Below are 16,316 nucleotides of genomic sequence, written 5' to 3' on the forward strand. Positions count from 1 at the left end.
CTATTAACTAGAATTTAGTAAAGACAATGCAATGATAGAAAGACTATTATTTAACTGAAATAAAACAACACATTTAAAATAGCTACAGTATCAAAATTTGCTCTTATTCCCAAATAAGGTATGTTTTTTACTGCAGTTCAAAATTTTTGTTTTTTTCCTTCCTGTGTAATGCTTCCCTTTATTTTATTTCTAAGAATTCAAATACTTTAGTTGATATATATATATATGTATATATACACACACACATATATACACACATACATATATATACATGCACACACACATATATACAGACATACATATAAATACACACATATGTAACCTTGATTTCAATAAAATTCAATACTTATGAATTATCTAGTATAAGTAAGGCCCTAAACCAAGAGACAATGGGGGTGTGAGAAGGAAAAGATATCATTGTTCTCCCTAGAGTTTCAACTCAGTAGGGGGTCACAAATACATTCATCCATTTCTGTACTTTTTGGAGGGCACACAGTGCTGACACCATTCTTTTAAAAGCGAGCAGAAGGCTTAGTTCCTTCCATGAGTGTTACAAAGCAAATGTAATAGAATTCAGGGAAAGCACTGTGACTCTACAGGTAAGGGGATCAATNTCTAGAGTTTCAACTCAGTAGGGGGTCACAAATTCATCATTTTCTGTACTTTTTGGAGGGCACACAGTGCTGACAGCATTCTTTTAAAAGTGAGCAGAAGGCTTAGTTCCTTCCATGAGTGTTACAAAGCAAATGTAATAGAATTCAGGGAAAGCACTGTGACTCTACAGGTAAGGGGATCAATCTCGGAGGCAAGGCAAGAATTCAGCAGACAGGCAGGAATGGCTGTGGGTAAAGGGCTAACAGAAAGAAGTTCTGGTAATAGGCAGGGTCAGACATGCTCTGAGAAGACTCAGGGGAAGCAGTGGAAAGGGGGGTTCCATAGAGGGCTCTGTCCAGTCTGTAGAAACACACTAAAGATGAAACGGAGGCATGATGGTGTAGTTGCAGCTGCATCAAGTAGCAGGCATGGGACTTTAAGAAAGCTCCAGACCCCTAAGCATCTGCTCCCAGCTAGGTAAAATGACATTTTTATTACTGAACTCACAGGATTATTTGTCAAGATATGAATGAGATATGTGAGAGTGTTTTGTCCCTGAAGTATAATAAATTAATCTAAGAGCTCATTATCACCATATTGTAGACGGCCTCACTGGATAGTTTGTAAAATGTGGACCTCAAGTAATAATAGTGAATATCTAACTAACACTTATGATATGCCAGTCTGCACTAAATGTGTCACAAAGAGGAGTATGTGTCATGTTCACAACGAAGCCTGGAAAGGTGGGTACTACTATTCCTTTTTCACAGATGAGGAGAATGACTCATGAATTACAAATGTGCATTACAAGCTTATTATATATTCCCAAGGAAGTATCTCCAGAGCTTTGTAAAATCAAACTTGCTAATTAAACTCTAAAAGTATTTCCATCAAAATTGAAAACTGTCTCTGAAATCTGTGCTGACTCCTCCCCTGAAAGAGTCAACTGATAAGAGAAATCCAGTCCTCTAATATGATCATTGATGAAGTACGCTCTGGCATGGCTCACATAAGCACTGCCAGTACACGTGGATGGGAGAAAGTAAGTGGATGGAGAAAACCCCACTGTTGTCAATCACTGTTGTGTTCACTTCTCATTTTATTTTAATGACTTAATTCTAAATAGAGCTATTCTACTTCCATGTGATATTCACCATTGCCGCAGGCAAAATTTTGCATGAAATGCTTGTCACTCTCTTCTCCGGGATAATAGGGAGCCTTATTCCAATAACGTTCTGCTTGTACACGCTGCACTGAAACCCTCTGAGTTTTGGGATGAAGCAGGAGCAACAGCAATGGTTCCAAAACTCTTGCAATGTCATGTCTTTGCAGCACTTGGTTCAGCCAGGCTTGTCCCACAGAGCTGGTAGAACCATCGAGACTGTTAAGGCTATCTAGCATGATGAACAGTGACCTACAATAAACACCAATAATTAAAACAAAGAACAAAACATCTACTTTAATTGTAATACTCTAGTTTTTCTTAAATCATATTACTATAAGTTATATTATTTTGAATTAACTTTTTAAAAGTTAATCATACTTCAGGATAACTTTTGACCACATCATTTTAATCATCTTAATCCCTACAGTCTCAGTAGATATGAAACAGGAGAAAATTGTCTTTTCCCTTTTCTTATATACTTGTGTTTTAATTTCACAAGCATACGTTACTTTTATAAGATAAATAGTAAAGAATAGGAGAAAAAAAAACCTTATGCTTGTTTCACCAACATATTCCTGCTCATATCATCAAATACTGAACTCCCTGCAAGTTAACACTACTTCCATGCTCTTCTGTGCCCAATCTCTTTACGAGACAAACCTATGTGCTTAACTCAAGGAAAGAACCTCTGTGAACGGTATGGAGGTGTGGTCTGTAATCTGAAAACCCAAGATTCAAATCTGGGCTATCAACTCTACCTCATGTGTGGTCTTGGGCAAGCCACTTATTTCTCTGGTCCTTCAGTGCCTCACTTGTACGATGAGAAAAGGCAGTTGTCAAATGAGGGATGGTACTTGTAAAGTACCAAGGCGAAGGGCATAGTTCATTGTACTGGTACAATAGCAAATTATTTGAAAATGTTGATGTTGAAAAAGTAATGTCTGAAGTAATGTCCAGGAAAGCAAACAACTGATACTTAGCTGGGCTTTAAGCAGAGTCAGATCTGTGGCCTCTATGGTGGTGAGACTGGTATCCTGGGCCAGTATCTAAAGCTACCTCTACATAGCATCTCCTTGGAAGTTAAGGCAAACTTCTTATCTGGGGCATGAGTCATCCTGAGTGGTGTAGACAAGCAGCAAAACTGCCCTCAGGCAGCTCCAGGTTCTCTGAATCCATGGAAGGAATGCGTATTTTAGCTATAGATTTATGATGTCCAGTTCAGGCAGAAGTTTGAAAATAACTGTTAGAGAAATCGTTATATAATCTACTGTTTATACTGAAACTCCTCTGTGAATATGGACCCATTGCTGTATCCCTGACACCTAGAATGCTGCCTGGCACACAGCAGGGGTCTGGCTGAATAGTCATCCAGTAAAAGAAAGGGGAGCTGGGTGCTTCAATGCCATGCATTCTAATATACCTTAGATTTTTAATAAATAATTTATAAGCTCTCTTTATAATATCTGTAAACTGCTATCTTCTACCCCTGCCAAATTAGCCAGAGGATTCAAGAAAAGAGACATTGAGATACCTGACTATAAAATCCGAGTATCAAATGTAACCAACCTGTCAAAAGCACGTGCAAAAGATGATGATTTGTTTATATGGAGATCCCTTGTTAGATGCCAAAGAACTGCAAATTTTGCATGTGCTTCCATCCTTATTTTCTGAGGAGGAATATGGGAGATTAAATTATTTTTTCCCTTGGAGATATTAAACAATTTTATCAAAATCAATGTAGCAATTTAAGAGAGAGTATTAGGTTAAATGTTCATAGTACTCAATATACCATACAATAAAACTGTTTTGATGAAAGTAGAAATGTAAAAAAAATAAAAAATAACAGAAACACTGAACCTAAAAAGTCATCTCACACTACCTCAGAAATCATTATTATTTAGTTTATACTAGGTAACCAGTTTTCTAGATTACCATGTAATAGGGCATGGAAAGAGTGAATAATGTGCATGTTACGATTATCTTCAGTATCAGAAGCATTTTTCCCTTATCTTAATAAAAATACTTAGTAGTCAAAATTTATTTTATTATACCATATAATTTACTTTTGCTTCCAGAAATTATATATTATCTCAAATAAATTTATCATTACTTATAAAGCTGGTTTATTAGATTTGAAAATTTAGACACCTAAAACATTATTTCTATGAGAAAAATGTATCATTTTGAGATTATCTGGAAAACATTGTTATGATAACAATGGAGAGAACAATGGAAAAATAAATGATTTAGAAAGACCAGCATTTGGTGTTAGATAATGAACAGAAATGAATACAAATCAGGTAGAAACTGAAGTTATCAAGATTTTCATAGTCTTTCTATTGTAGCATCTGTGGAATTCAAATAAAAGCTCTCCAAAATCAGGGACTAAAATGGTCTCAACTGCTTGTGATCAGTTTGAAGGGTGCTTCCTTTTTCCCTGTGGGCCTATTAAATGCTTTTCCTATGAAGCCTGTGTTTGTATATCAACCAATACAAACATATTAAAAAGTTATAACAGTATCTTAATCTTTTTCGTGGATGTAGAATAAACATCCATAATAAAGTGGTTTTATTAAACACTTTATTCCAAAATAATAATAATTATTATTATCCATAATAAAGTGGCTTTATTAAACACTTTATTCNATGGATGTAGAATAAACATCCATAATAAAGTGGCTTTATTAAACACTTTATTCCAAAATAATAATTATTATTATCCATAATAAAGTGGCTTTATTAAACACTTTATTCCTAAAAATTTTTTGAAAAAATGTGTTGAGGCAGAAATAGAATTTTAACATTTTTCTCGGAATAAACTTTTCATGCCTCTCATTTTCTCTTTCATTTGTCACTTCTCTCCTGGCTAAAAGCTTCATTTACTCAATACCATGCCTTTCTGAATGACTCAGTCAAGCTCACTTGCATTTAGCGTTATTAAGAATTAGGGTGTTCTAATTCTAAAAGCTGTTCAATAAAATCTTTGATTTATGTTACAGAGCAGACATGGGAATATCACACATCTCAGTTTCCTCTCAGGTGTACCAATGACTCTATCACCTTCACTCTTACTGACTTACAGACCACTTCATGTACACTGGGACACAAAATCCTTATTTTGGATATTTTAACACAAATAATATATAATCTCGTATATTAGCATTCTACGGCTTATAAATGTAACTTCACATACACATCATTTCACATACATCAGTTGTTAACACAGCCGTAGTTCCATAACCAAAGCCACTGTTTCCTCTATAAATGATCCAAGAACTTGGACCAGCAACAACTTTAATTACTGCTACCCACAAATGGTGTCCTGAACCAAGAAATAAACCCAGTATTTGATTTTGGGTTACTTGAATTTTCATATTACTGATGCTTTTGTAAAGAACTTTCTTCTAAAGGACAGAATGGAGTGCCTGCATGGCTCAGTAGGTTGAGCATGTAATTTGTGATTTCTGCTCAGGTAATGATTTCAGAGTCGTGGGATCGAGCTCCACGTTGGGCTCTGCACTGGGTATGGAGCCTACTGAAGATTCTCTCTCTCCTTCTCCCTCACCCTGCTTATGCGTGTGCACTTTCTCAAACAAATAAATAAATAAGGACAGAACCAATTTGTTTTAAGGACATGAAGATCACTCAATGAATTTATATAATCCCTAATTAGATACTAGCTACAATAATTTTCCTAGAGTTTCTTTAATTTACCTTTTGGTATAATTGGGAGCAGGGTAGGTCAGGGTGGGTCAAGATGAAAAAAGAATTTACCTTATCTTTATGGGTTAACTGCTGACTTATAACATCCTCACAGATGCTAGAAGAAGGAACCAAGTTATGTAGTTGATAAAAGAGTTCCACACTTTTCTGGTGGTGCTGAGGTGTCCTATCTCCCAGCTGATCCCACAATGTTAAAGCTACATGCTATAGAAAAAGATTGTAAAAGTGAGTATTATAAAACCATACATTTAAACTTATTTAATAAGCATTTCCTGTTAGGTACAAACAAGTCTCTGAATACCACTGAAGGTCTTCAATGTTCATTATGCTACTAGGATGAGATTTAAAAGTACAGCTTTCCATGTGCTCACTTTTTGATCATCCAGGCCATTGGAACCTCTTATGATAGACCTTTAATGACTATTTTTATTATTTTAAGATCCCTCCCTAACGATATTTATGTTAAACATCAAACATGGAAGAACTTTCTACAGGGCCTAGAGAAGACCCCACTTCACTATTTGAGTGACATTTAGTAAAGCGTTGCTAGAATACATTATCCGTAAGAGCATACAAACCTTACACTGAATACAATATTGATGGTTACATGTTACAAAGTAAAATATAACTTACAGTTAAAATATCCAAATTACTTAAGGCATATAAAACAGGTTGTATGTGTTTAAGAGCGACATGTAACACACAGCACTTGATGATCTATGACAGCATTAATAAAAAATATACCCATCTTGAGGGTTTACCGCCACACTGTTGTTACAGAAACCAACTTTAGCAGAAAGAACTATCCAGTGGGGCACAATGACTTGAAATGAGATAAAATTAACAAACTTTTTTATACATAAAGAATCTACCTGCTTAAGATATAATATAATCCAATGTACTTATGTTCTTTCCATGTAGAGGACATTCATCTATACTGCTGTGATAGGAATCAAAAACCACATTTTTTTTTTTCTGAATGGCATCGTACACCACAGATGATAATCAAACTATACAGAGTCAGAAAAACTTTTCCTGGGAGTTTGGAGAGCTGAGATTATACTCTATGAAAAGCAAAACCATGACATAACCATGTCATGTTGAAATAAGTCTTATTTTATCAATGGACTTAACTTCTTTTTTAGCTGAAATTACTCCTTCTGTGGCTTTGGAGCCTTCCCTAACCTCATCCTCATTTCCACTCATACTTTTTCCCTCTCGCAAAACTGGGTACAAGATGGGCAAAGCAGTACAGATGAAGTAGACATTATAATATTAACAGGTATTCAATGAAGCCTGATTATTATCTCCCAGATCTCTGCTAAGCAATCTAGGTCAAGTACCATCTTGGTCATGCATGTATTTCTCAGAATTTACCTTGAAAAATTCAGTCTTCTCAGCAATGTATCTCAGATTGCCCGGAGTGAGGGGAGGTCTAATAACCACCGCCACTCTTCCCTGGTTCGGACTTAAGGGCTGTGCAGGCTCCACACTATTGATGTTCTCCCCAGTGACCATGGCCACAGACTGAGTCAGTCCCACCAGGTCCATGACTAACGAAATAGCAACACTCTGCACACTGAAATCGCTTGCTTGGCTGCATGCGCTCATCAGGGTCTGTAGCCACAGTGGAGGCTGCACATGCTCCCAGTCTGAAACAAAAGATGGAAGGTGGAGCTCATCACACTAAACTTTTCACAAATATACCAACGTCCAGGTGCATTTCAAAACAAGGCACCTCTTCTCAATACCTTTAGGCCTTGACCTGCTAGTAAAACCATGGTTTCTCACCTAGACTGGAGCTTTAAGAAAATAAAGCAGCAACAAGAATCTCATGAACTTTTTTAGTATGTAATTCTCTTATGCCACATCATACAATGTATTCCCCTGTTTTGAAAAACAGTACCCTAACCAACAAGCATTATACAGTCCTCACTGCACTGTGTGTGCATATATAAAAATTTAAATAATGGTAAACACATGGGATACTGGTCTTAATAAAGGGAACCAATGGATATAAATGTTACGTTACTTGTCTCTAGATGAAGGAGTTAATTTCCTTCTTACCTTCAACTCACTTGTAAGCAAACCGTGAAGGCATCAAAATCACAAACTTTTCCAATATACCAACATATATATCTCCCCATGAAGACAATATTTCATTAAAAAATTCAGGGACATCTGGGTGGCACAATCAGTCAAGCATCTGAATTCAGCTCAGGTCATGATCTCAGGGTTCCTGAGTTCAAGCCCTGTATTGGGCATCCCACTGACAGTGCAGAGGTTGCTTAGGATTCTCTCTCTCCCCCACTCTCCCTGCCCTTGCCTCCCCTACTTGTGCACTCTCAAAATAATAAATAAACAAACTTAAGAAAATCTTCAAATTTAGATAACACTTTAAAAAATGAACTGGCTAAAAAAAAAATCCCAATTTTAATTTCTGAGTGCTTCTAAAAAGAGTAAATAAAAAGCACGCTATAAAAGTGATTCAAGTATAAATAACACCAAGACGACCTTACCAGTCTCTGACTTCTCAGAATGTAAATCTGAGGTATGGTTCCCCTCAGCAATGTAAACTGGGAAACTGGAGCACTCCAGGAAGAGCTGGCAGGCGGACAGGAAGGCAGAAAGGTATTCTTTTGACGTTTTCTGTTTACTTATGTTTCTCTCCTTCACATCTCCATGCGAATCCCTATCCCATTTTGAGGTCTCTTCTTGTTCTCTACTGAGATCCCCTGAATGCTCTGTGACCAAAGCCTGAGAAAAAGAGTTGCCCTGAATGATGTAGAGGTTGATAAGTCTGGTGAGAAACTGCTGGACATACTCCAAACAACACTGCATTGCAGTCTTCTGTGCTGTCTTCCCACTTCTGGGTGCTGTTCCCTGGGTGACTATGGAAGGGGGCTGGATGATGGTTTCTTCAGATCCCACAGTGGAGGCTGTTTCAGTCTCAGAGGATGTGCTACCGATGGGGATGGCAGTTGTCCCCTGCCCCTCACTCAGGTCTCTGTCGATGTCATCACTTCGGTCTGCTTGATACTGTATAAACTCAGTGAATCCACTCTCTGATGATCGACTACTTGGTGGATTTTCTCCATCTTCAAACACTTCAGTAGGATTTTCAAGAGAAACTGATGATACCTGGTAGTGATTAAAAAGAGCAAAGGCTATGTAATTAAATGCATATATTAGAAATTAAAAATTAGAAATGGCCACATTGAGAGAAGTCAGTTTAGATTACATGATTCAAAACTTAATCTACATGTTTGGCTGAATCTTAGAGCAGTTTCTACAACTGATTCATACTTCTATGATAATCAATAGGGAATACTGGTACGGTTCTAATGAACATATTAAACTCAGGGCACCTAGGTGGCTCAGTTGGTTGAGCATCTGACTTCAGCTCAGGTCTGAGCCCCACATCTGCACTGACAGTGCAGAGCCTGCTTCAGATCCTCTGTCTCCCCTCTGACCCTGCTCAGCTTGCATGCTCTCTCTCAAAAATAAAACAAAAACATTAAAAATAAACTCATTTGCTAAGAACTTATTATTCGCTAAGGTTGGGTTTTTGAAGGCAAAATATGCACATCCACAAATCTCTAGCATCTATATCCTTAATTTCAAACAACTGACAATTTATTCAATCTACTTCATGAAATCACTTTCCTAATGTCTAAATGATGCAAGGAATGAAACATTTTAAAAACCAAAAATAAATTCTAATAGGTTATCTGTTCAGAACCCATGAATATGAAATTTCTATATAAAATGTGTAAAGTGCTATTTAAACAGAAACCATTAATCTTAATTCTTTCAACATTTACTGAACCCACATTATGTGCCACACACTATATTATGTACCAGGAACAAAAAGAATAGTTTGTAATTTGAAGGAGAAGATAGTCAGTCATTTACAATATAAACAAAAGATGGAGCAGATACTGGAGTAGAGATGGAATGTCTTAATTGTTCCCTTCCTACAGACTGGATGACTACAATCATCAAGCATATTTTCGGGCACAGTTTAAGGAAACAAAAGTTGTACATATCTTGAATTGCTTGGGGTCTGTGCCAGAACATAACGTGAACTTGAGTAAGATTACTTTTTGCTGACTAAAAAGGGGATTACTCACGATTATGGAAGATGCAAACTAACTGTTCTGCTGCTACAAAGCTGGGTCTCATCCAGTGTTCCTTGCTTCAGTGAATGACATCACCATTCATCAAATTAGAAGATGGAAACCTAGGGGTGATCCTTGGGATCTTCTCCATCTTTCCTTCATACTCCTCTACATCCACTTCAGAACAGTGGTTAAGAGTACTGGCCACAAGTCAGGTCAGGTTCTGCCACTTACTAGCGTGGCAAATTATTTAACCTAAAACCTCAGTTTCCTGGTAAGTATAAGGCAGATAACAAAAGTTCCTACATTTTACAGTTGCTATGAGAATTAAGTAACACAGTGTATCTAAAGCATGTGGTTTATAGTACCTGCTGGTTAGTAAATAAACATTCAATAAATATGATCACTTATTACCCTTACAAACTATTACTAGAGCTTACTGATTTTTTTTTCCTTTTTTAAAAATTTATGTATTTTGAGAAAGGGGGAGAAAGAGAGTGTGGATGTATGCGGGTGAGCAAGAAGGGGCAGAGAAAGAATCTTAAGCAGGTTCCAAGCCTAGTGAGGAGGCTGATGTGGGGTTTGATCTCACAAACTGTGAGATCATGACCTAGCCGAAATCAAGAGTAGGATGTTTAACTGCCTAACTGACTGAGCCACCCAGGCACCCTGAATTTTTTTCGTAAATGTCTGGCTAATCCATCCATCGCTCTGTATTCACTCCCGCATCTTGTCAGCATGTTACCACCTTGTCTGCATTACCTGGCCCCTGCCTACCTCAAGGCTGTATCTCTCCCTACCTTTCTGCCTAAGGGAATGTTTCTTCCTCTCCCAAGAGCTCTCTCCTTTCTACCTCATCCCACCCATTTCTCTAGGGCTTCACTGAAACAACCCTTCCTCAAGACAGCCTTTCTTAGGCCCACAGTCTAGGTCACATCACTTCATTTTTCACATTCCTACCACTCTATATTTTCCTTCATTTATTTATCACAACTGTAATTAAGTGTGCAATTATTTGTTTAATGTGTGTCTCCCAACTAGCAAAAATGGGTCAGGAAGGCAGGAAATGTGTCTACTTCACCACTGGATCACTGGATCCACAGAGTGGGGTGCTGGTTGAAGAGAGGCTGTTTTCTTTATTTCAAAGGTAAGAACGCTGAGGGCTCAGGGAAGTTAAAAACAAAACTTGCCCAAAGTTATACAGCAAATAAGGTTAATAGTTATTGGAAGATTCTAAACTTCATGATATTTTTACCATCGCCTATCACTATAACAGTATGAAAGCTTTTCATGTTATAATGAGAAAGTTTACAGGCAGCTATCAGAACTGAACTGTCAACTTTTTTACTCTGCAAGGTGAACAACCATCTAAAACCTTGTATTGATACATTTTCAAAAATAAGTCTTATTTAAATGATAAAATTGTCATTAGCTTATTGTTATTTCTGTACTGACCTTTTTCATATAAGGGTCATAAAACAATGGACATTTATTAATAGAATTCAAATTATAAATTCAGTTAAACTTATATAATTTATAATATTTAGCTGTACAGTATATATCACATAACTATGTTTCAGATTGTTTTATAATAAAATGTCTTTCTGAAGACAGAAAGAAATGACATATTTTGGACATTTGGGTACAGAGATCCAATACACTGATTTTACAAAAATGTACTAAGTGCCTGGAGACAAAAACAGATTCACATTTAAAAGAATTATTGTTGGGGCACCTGGGTGGCTCAGTTAAGTGTCCGACTTTGGCTCAGTTCATGATCTCATGGTGCATGAGTTTGAGCCCTGCATCAGGCTCTGTGCTGACAGCTTGGAGTCTGGAGCCTGCTTTGGAGAGAGAGAGAGAGAGAGAGAGAGAGAGAGAGAGAGAGAGAGTCTCTGCCTCTCCCGCCCACATTCTCTCAAAAATAAACATAAAAAATTTTAAAAAAGAATTAATGTTTCACTTACACTTTAAGTAAAAAAGAAATAAAGAAAATGCCCTCAGCTTTATGATAAATTTTAGACACTTCAATGAAGATAATACCACTGTGCTTCTGTAAAAATAGTAAAGAATATATAGGGGTCCAGAATATAGAAGAGAATGAAAGAGAGAAAAGGATACTCCCAGGTTAATGTACCATTACATTAAAAAAAAGTATATTATTTGTTCTTCATCTAATATGAATGGATGTTTCTATTTATTTTAACCTGTAACCATCAATAAGTGCCTCCACATGTTTTTGACATAGTTAATACTCACATATTTGAATATGCTATTGAGAGAATGCTAAGGTCTCCCCTACTCGAACTAATTTCACTAAATAACACAAAAAACAACTAATACCTATATTAGTTTAATTTCTAAGATCTTAAAGGTATCTATTAAGGAAACTAGCAGAACAGAATGAATTTTCCCACAAGACAATCAATATATATCACATATAAATAATAAGCAGATAGAAAGGGGCATAAGAGACTAGCTTTAGTTTATGTAGGATAATCCTGGGATATATTAAAATTGATCATGGGTCAGTCACATTCATTTCATACGTGAAGAGCAAAATATTTAAAAAGTCCCACAAAAATGATTTAGGATTAATACTTGATGGGAAAGGTTCTATTAATTTATCATGATAAAATATTTTGCCTGGCTGGGGAAAAAAAAAGCAACTGGAAAAGAAAAAAGTAAGGGCAACTATACAAACCCAAGATTTAGGTAATGAACTCAAAATACTAGAGAATTTTAAATCCTTGTTTTAACATAGTACCATAAAGGCTAAATTCATTGGAATTATATAGGTGTTTTTTTCCCATAGGTGTATCACAGGTGCTTTAAGTATGTTGCTTGGCCAGACATTAAAATTATTGTAATTCTATTCAACACCATAAAGCAAGCATTAAAAACTGGAAGACTGAGGAGAGCAAAAAAGATTCAGGATTTCAAGAAGAGCATATCAAATTAGTGTTATATATGAAAAGGACCACTAAAGTTTCGATTACAAACCTGCTGTCCAATATGGTAACTACTAGCCACATGTGAATATTGAGCTCTTTTAATATGGCTGATCTGACAAAGTAACTAAAGTTTTTCAATTAATTTAAAATTCAAAAAGTAATACCTAATTTAATTACAATAAAACTTTTAAACATGTTTAGAACAACTTGGATACTTAAATCTAATTTTTCAAATATAAACTTTACTTATTATTATTATTTGTTTTTATGTTTTATTTATTTCTGAGAGAGAGAGACAGCATGAGCAGGGGAAGCTCAGAGAGAGAGGGAGACGCAGATTCTGAAACAGGCTCCAGGCTCTGAGCTAGCTGTCAGCACAGAGCCCAACACAGGGTTCGAGCCCATGAACCGTGAAAACATGACCTGAGCTGAAATCGGACGTTTAACTGACTGAGCCACCCAGGCACCCCTCAAATATAAACTTTATTAAAAAAATGCAGATCCAGTATTTCTGCTAACAATTTTAATTTTCAATGTTGTAAGTATAAAATACACTTTTATACTTGGAATTTAGCACAAAAAAGAATGTAAAATATCTCATCTTTTAAATATTACATCAATTTTATATGGGTTATACAGTTAAAATGATTATTAGCTATATCAGGCTAAGTAAAATATAATTAAAATATTTCACTTGTTTCTATTTTTTAATGTGGCTACTGGAAAATTAAAAATTACACATGCTGCTTGCATTATATTTCCAGTGGAGAGCCGGTAGAAACTGTTAAAATTGCTAAAAGCCTAAAAGATTGTCTACTGCCACAACATTTGAGTCTAGATAACATTCACTAATATTTAAAAAAAATTTTTTAAGGTTTAAATATTTTGAGAGACAGAGAATGAAGAAGAGGGGCAGAGAGAGGGGGAGAGAGAGAACCCCAGGCAGGCTCTGTGCTGTCAGTGCAGAGCCCAATGCGGGGCTTGAACTCATTAACTGTAAGATCATGACCTCAGCTGAAACCAAGAGTTGGATCCTTAACTGACTGAACCATCTAGGCGCCCCATCATTCACTAATATTTTTAATGAGTATGTATAAACTCTTCTACTCTGAAGAAATGTAATTGGTCTAATACCAAAAATAATAGCAAACATTACCTTTTTGTCTTCCCATTCTTTGACTGAGTTGTTCTGCCCACTTGAAAACTGCAACACACCTCCAGTGCTGGCAGATAAGAGGGGAGGTTGAACCTTGCTAAGGATCTTTGAGCAGAGCCTGAGTGAATCTGTGAGTTCAGACAAATGTAATGTCTGGAGATGGCTTGTCAGGGCAGAAAGCATCCTGAGGAGCAACTGGGGCAAGTGTTCAGTCTGGATTTCAATATAAGTCTCCTGAAGATGAAAGCAAGGTGACAAAAATTTATATAATGTATTACCCTATTTATTTTGAATCTACATAACACAAGAAATAATTTTACCCATTTGTCATATTTTATATGTATCATGCTCTGAATTAATATAGTATGGTCATTTTATCACTGATTTATAAGATTTCTATTCCCAAATTCTCAATTTATGTACTTCAAGGTATATATTATAAAATAATTCCAGTTTTATCTGCTAATTTAGCAAAATAATAATGTTAAAAAAGTGAATGCAATCAGTTAAAGACAAAACAGGCTGAATGTCATACCTGACACAGCACCCTCATACTTCTAGTGGGCTTCAAAATGAGAAAGCAAAGATTTGAGGAGAGAAAAGGAGAAAAGATTTCCAACAGTCTTCATTTAATACAATCATTAGTGAGCATAAATGCAGCATTAGACCACTATACACTAAACATTTAAGATTACAATAACAAGCAATTGTGAAGTATATTCCACATATTACATAAGACATATATGTATTATATAGATGTCTGAGGAAAAGCATTTGGAAAAAATTATGAAGAAAAAAAAGCTATGCCAAAAGGGAAAAATATCAATTTAACTTTAAAGATAAAATTTATTTAAAGATGAGGTTTGTCTCCAACATGAAATATTTGAACTATGTTATTACATTCCTCAATACTTTTTTTTTTTTTTTACCAAGGTGGTCTTACCAAAGAAACTATATCCAACAAAAAATCCACCAGTAAGCAGAAATTGGTCAGCTGTAACTCAGATGACTCACTACTATCTCCAGGCCCAATCTGAAGTCTGGCATGCAGTGTTCTTCTAAAAGGACAAAAATCACTTTATCAAGTATACTATTAAGTGATATGAATATTCATATCATACACATCTCACTTTCTGTTTTAAAGAGAGTCAACACTGAGACATATACATAGTAATGTTCCTGTGAACATTCCTTTCCCGCAGGACACAACTGTACCTCTAAGTGAAAAATTTCCAAAGCAAGATTCCTAGGCTTACACTATCCCTGGGACTCCCATCTTGTACTTCTAAGTGTTCTGGACGGATCTCACATTTTTGTATTTATTTCCTACTGCTCTGTCTACACATAATATCTTCTAGTTAAAGTGGATTATTTGTGATTTGATTTATAACCTCAGGGCCTCTTATTATAACAACTTGTACTCCTGATTTGCCGTCCTCCCTCAACTTCAGTCTCTCAAATTCAGAATGCATCTATCCTTCAAGGTTTGAGATCAAATGTTACCTCCTCCAGGAAGCCTCTTCTGATCCAAGTTGTAAAGATCATTCCTCCAACAAATATTCACTGTAAATCATATTAGTCTTATATGATCATACATTGCCCTATACTCTAAAGACACAAAGAATATGATAGAGTCCCTAAGCAGCTAGAAATAGAAGCATATAGACAAATAAGTGTAACAATGTAGGATAAATTGATTCTGATGGGAGATTCGAAGGAGTCATGGAAGGCTATGGAAACATGGGTCACCTCTCTACAGGACCTCCCAGATGGGCCAGGGGGAAGAATATTTTTGAAGAAATGGCACAAGTGAAGGCTCAGCAGCATGAGTGAAGGCTCAGTCAATGTGTGTTCACGGAATAGTATGGACTAGTAAAGAAGGGTGGATGGGTGTTTGTGAATGTAGAAATAAAGGTGGAAACTCAGGTCAGGGCAAGGTGGCAAAAGACATTCATAATTCCTAAACATTCCTACCACATTTTAATCTGTGAAGGTATCTGTAACTTTAATACTAGGAATAATATGTCCATGTTTTACTTGTTCCCACTATAAGGTCTTTGAAGATAGGGACTGTCTATATACCTAGGTGCTCAGTATCTATTGGATAAGTAAGCAAACAGCTTTCTAAATCATTAAAGAGATTAATGTTTTATATTTTAAAAGACTTCTAATTCTGAGATCAAACATGCTTACTTTTTGCCTATATGCTCCTAAGGTTTGAGGGGTTACTCTGGTTCTGAGAGGATTTGGTCTAAAACACAGAGATTCTATTCAAGTTCACCAGTATTTTGGAGTTTTCAATCTTTAGGTCATAAGAGATACAGGGTTTTTATCACTCACTGGTGACAATATGGGCTGGTTCTATGATTTTAAAAACACAAGAATGATCATGGAAGTTTTTAGTTTTAAAAGTGGGAACCATTTTGGTGAAGTGTGAAGCAGAAACCATAAATTTGGTATTTTCTCTATAACAAAGAAAAACTGGATTACTATAAATTGGAGAGGGAAAATCTTTCATCTCTGCTGGTGACTAAATAGCTTGTTTTCTAAATTCCTTTTCAATTTTATGTTTATATGATCAGGGATTCTATATTCTAGAGTGA

General features: G+C 36.0%; 1 protein-coding gene across 4 annotated transcripts in view; it reads right to left on the bottom strand.

The window, feature by feature from the left end:
• DOP1A (DOP1 leucine zipper like protein A) overlaps positions 1-16,316 on the bottom strand; it is a 101,059-nt gene that overhangs the window by 30,949 nt on the left and 53,794 nt on the right. For all 4 annotated transcript variants that reach the window (XM_077750319.1, XM_077750318.1, XM_077750321.1 and 1 more), the window contains 7 exons: positions 14,657-14,771; positions 13,714-13,947; positions 8,002-8,623; positions 6,860-7,134; positions 5,534-5,686; positions 3,326-3,426; positions 1,749-2,008 (listed from right to left, as the gene is read on the bottom strand). In XM_077750319.1, coding sequence (XP_077606445.1) covers positions 1,749-2,008; positions 3,326-3,426; positions 5,534-5,686; positions 6,860-7,134; positions 8,002-8,623; positions 13,714-13,947; positions 14,657-14,771 — 1,760 coding nt within the window. The remainder of the gene's footprint in view (positions 1-1,748; positions 2,009-3,325; positions 3,427-5,533; positions 5,687-6,859; positions 7,135-8,001; positions 8,624-13,713; positions 13,948-14,656; positions 14,772-16,316) is intronic.

Source organism: Crocuta crocuta, unplaced genomic scaffold, assembly GCF_008692635.1.
Source record: "Crocuta crocuta isolate KB4526 unplaced genomic scaffold, BGI_CrCroc_1.0 scaffold9, whole genome shotgun sequence".
Classification (NCBI taxonomy): Eukaryota; Metazoa; Chordata; class Mammalia; order Carnivora; family Hyaenidae; genus Crocuta; species Crocuta crocuta.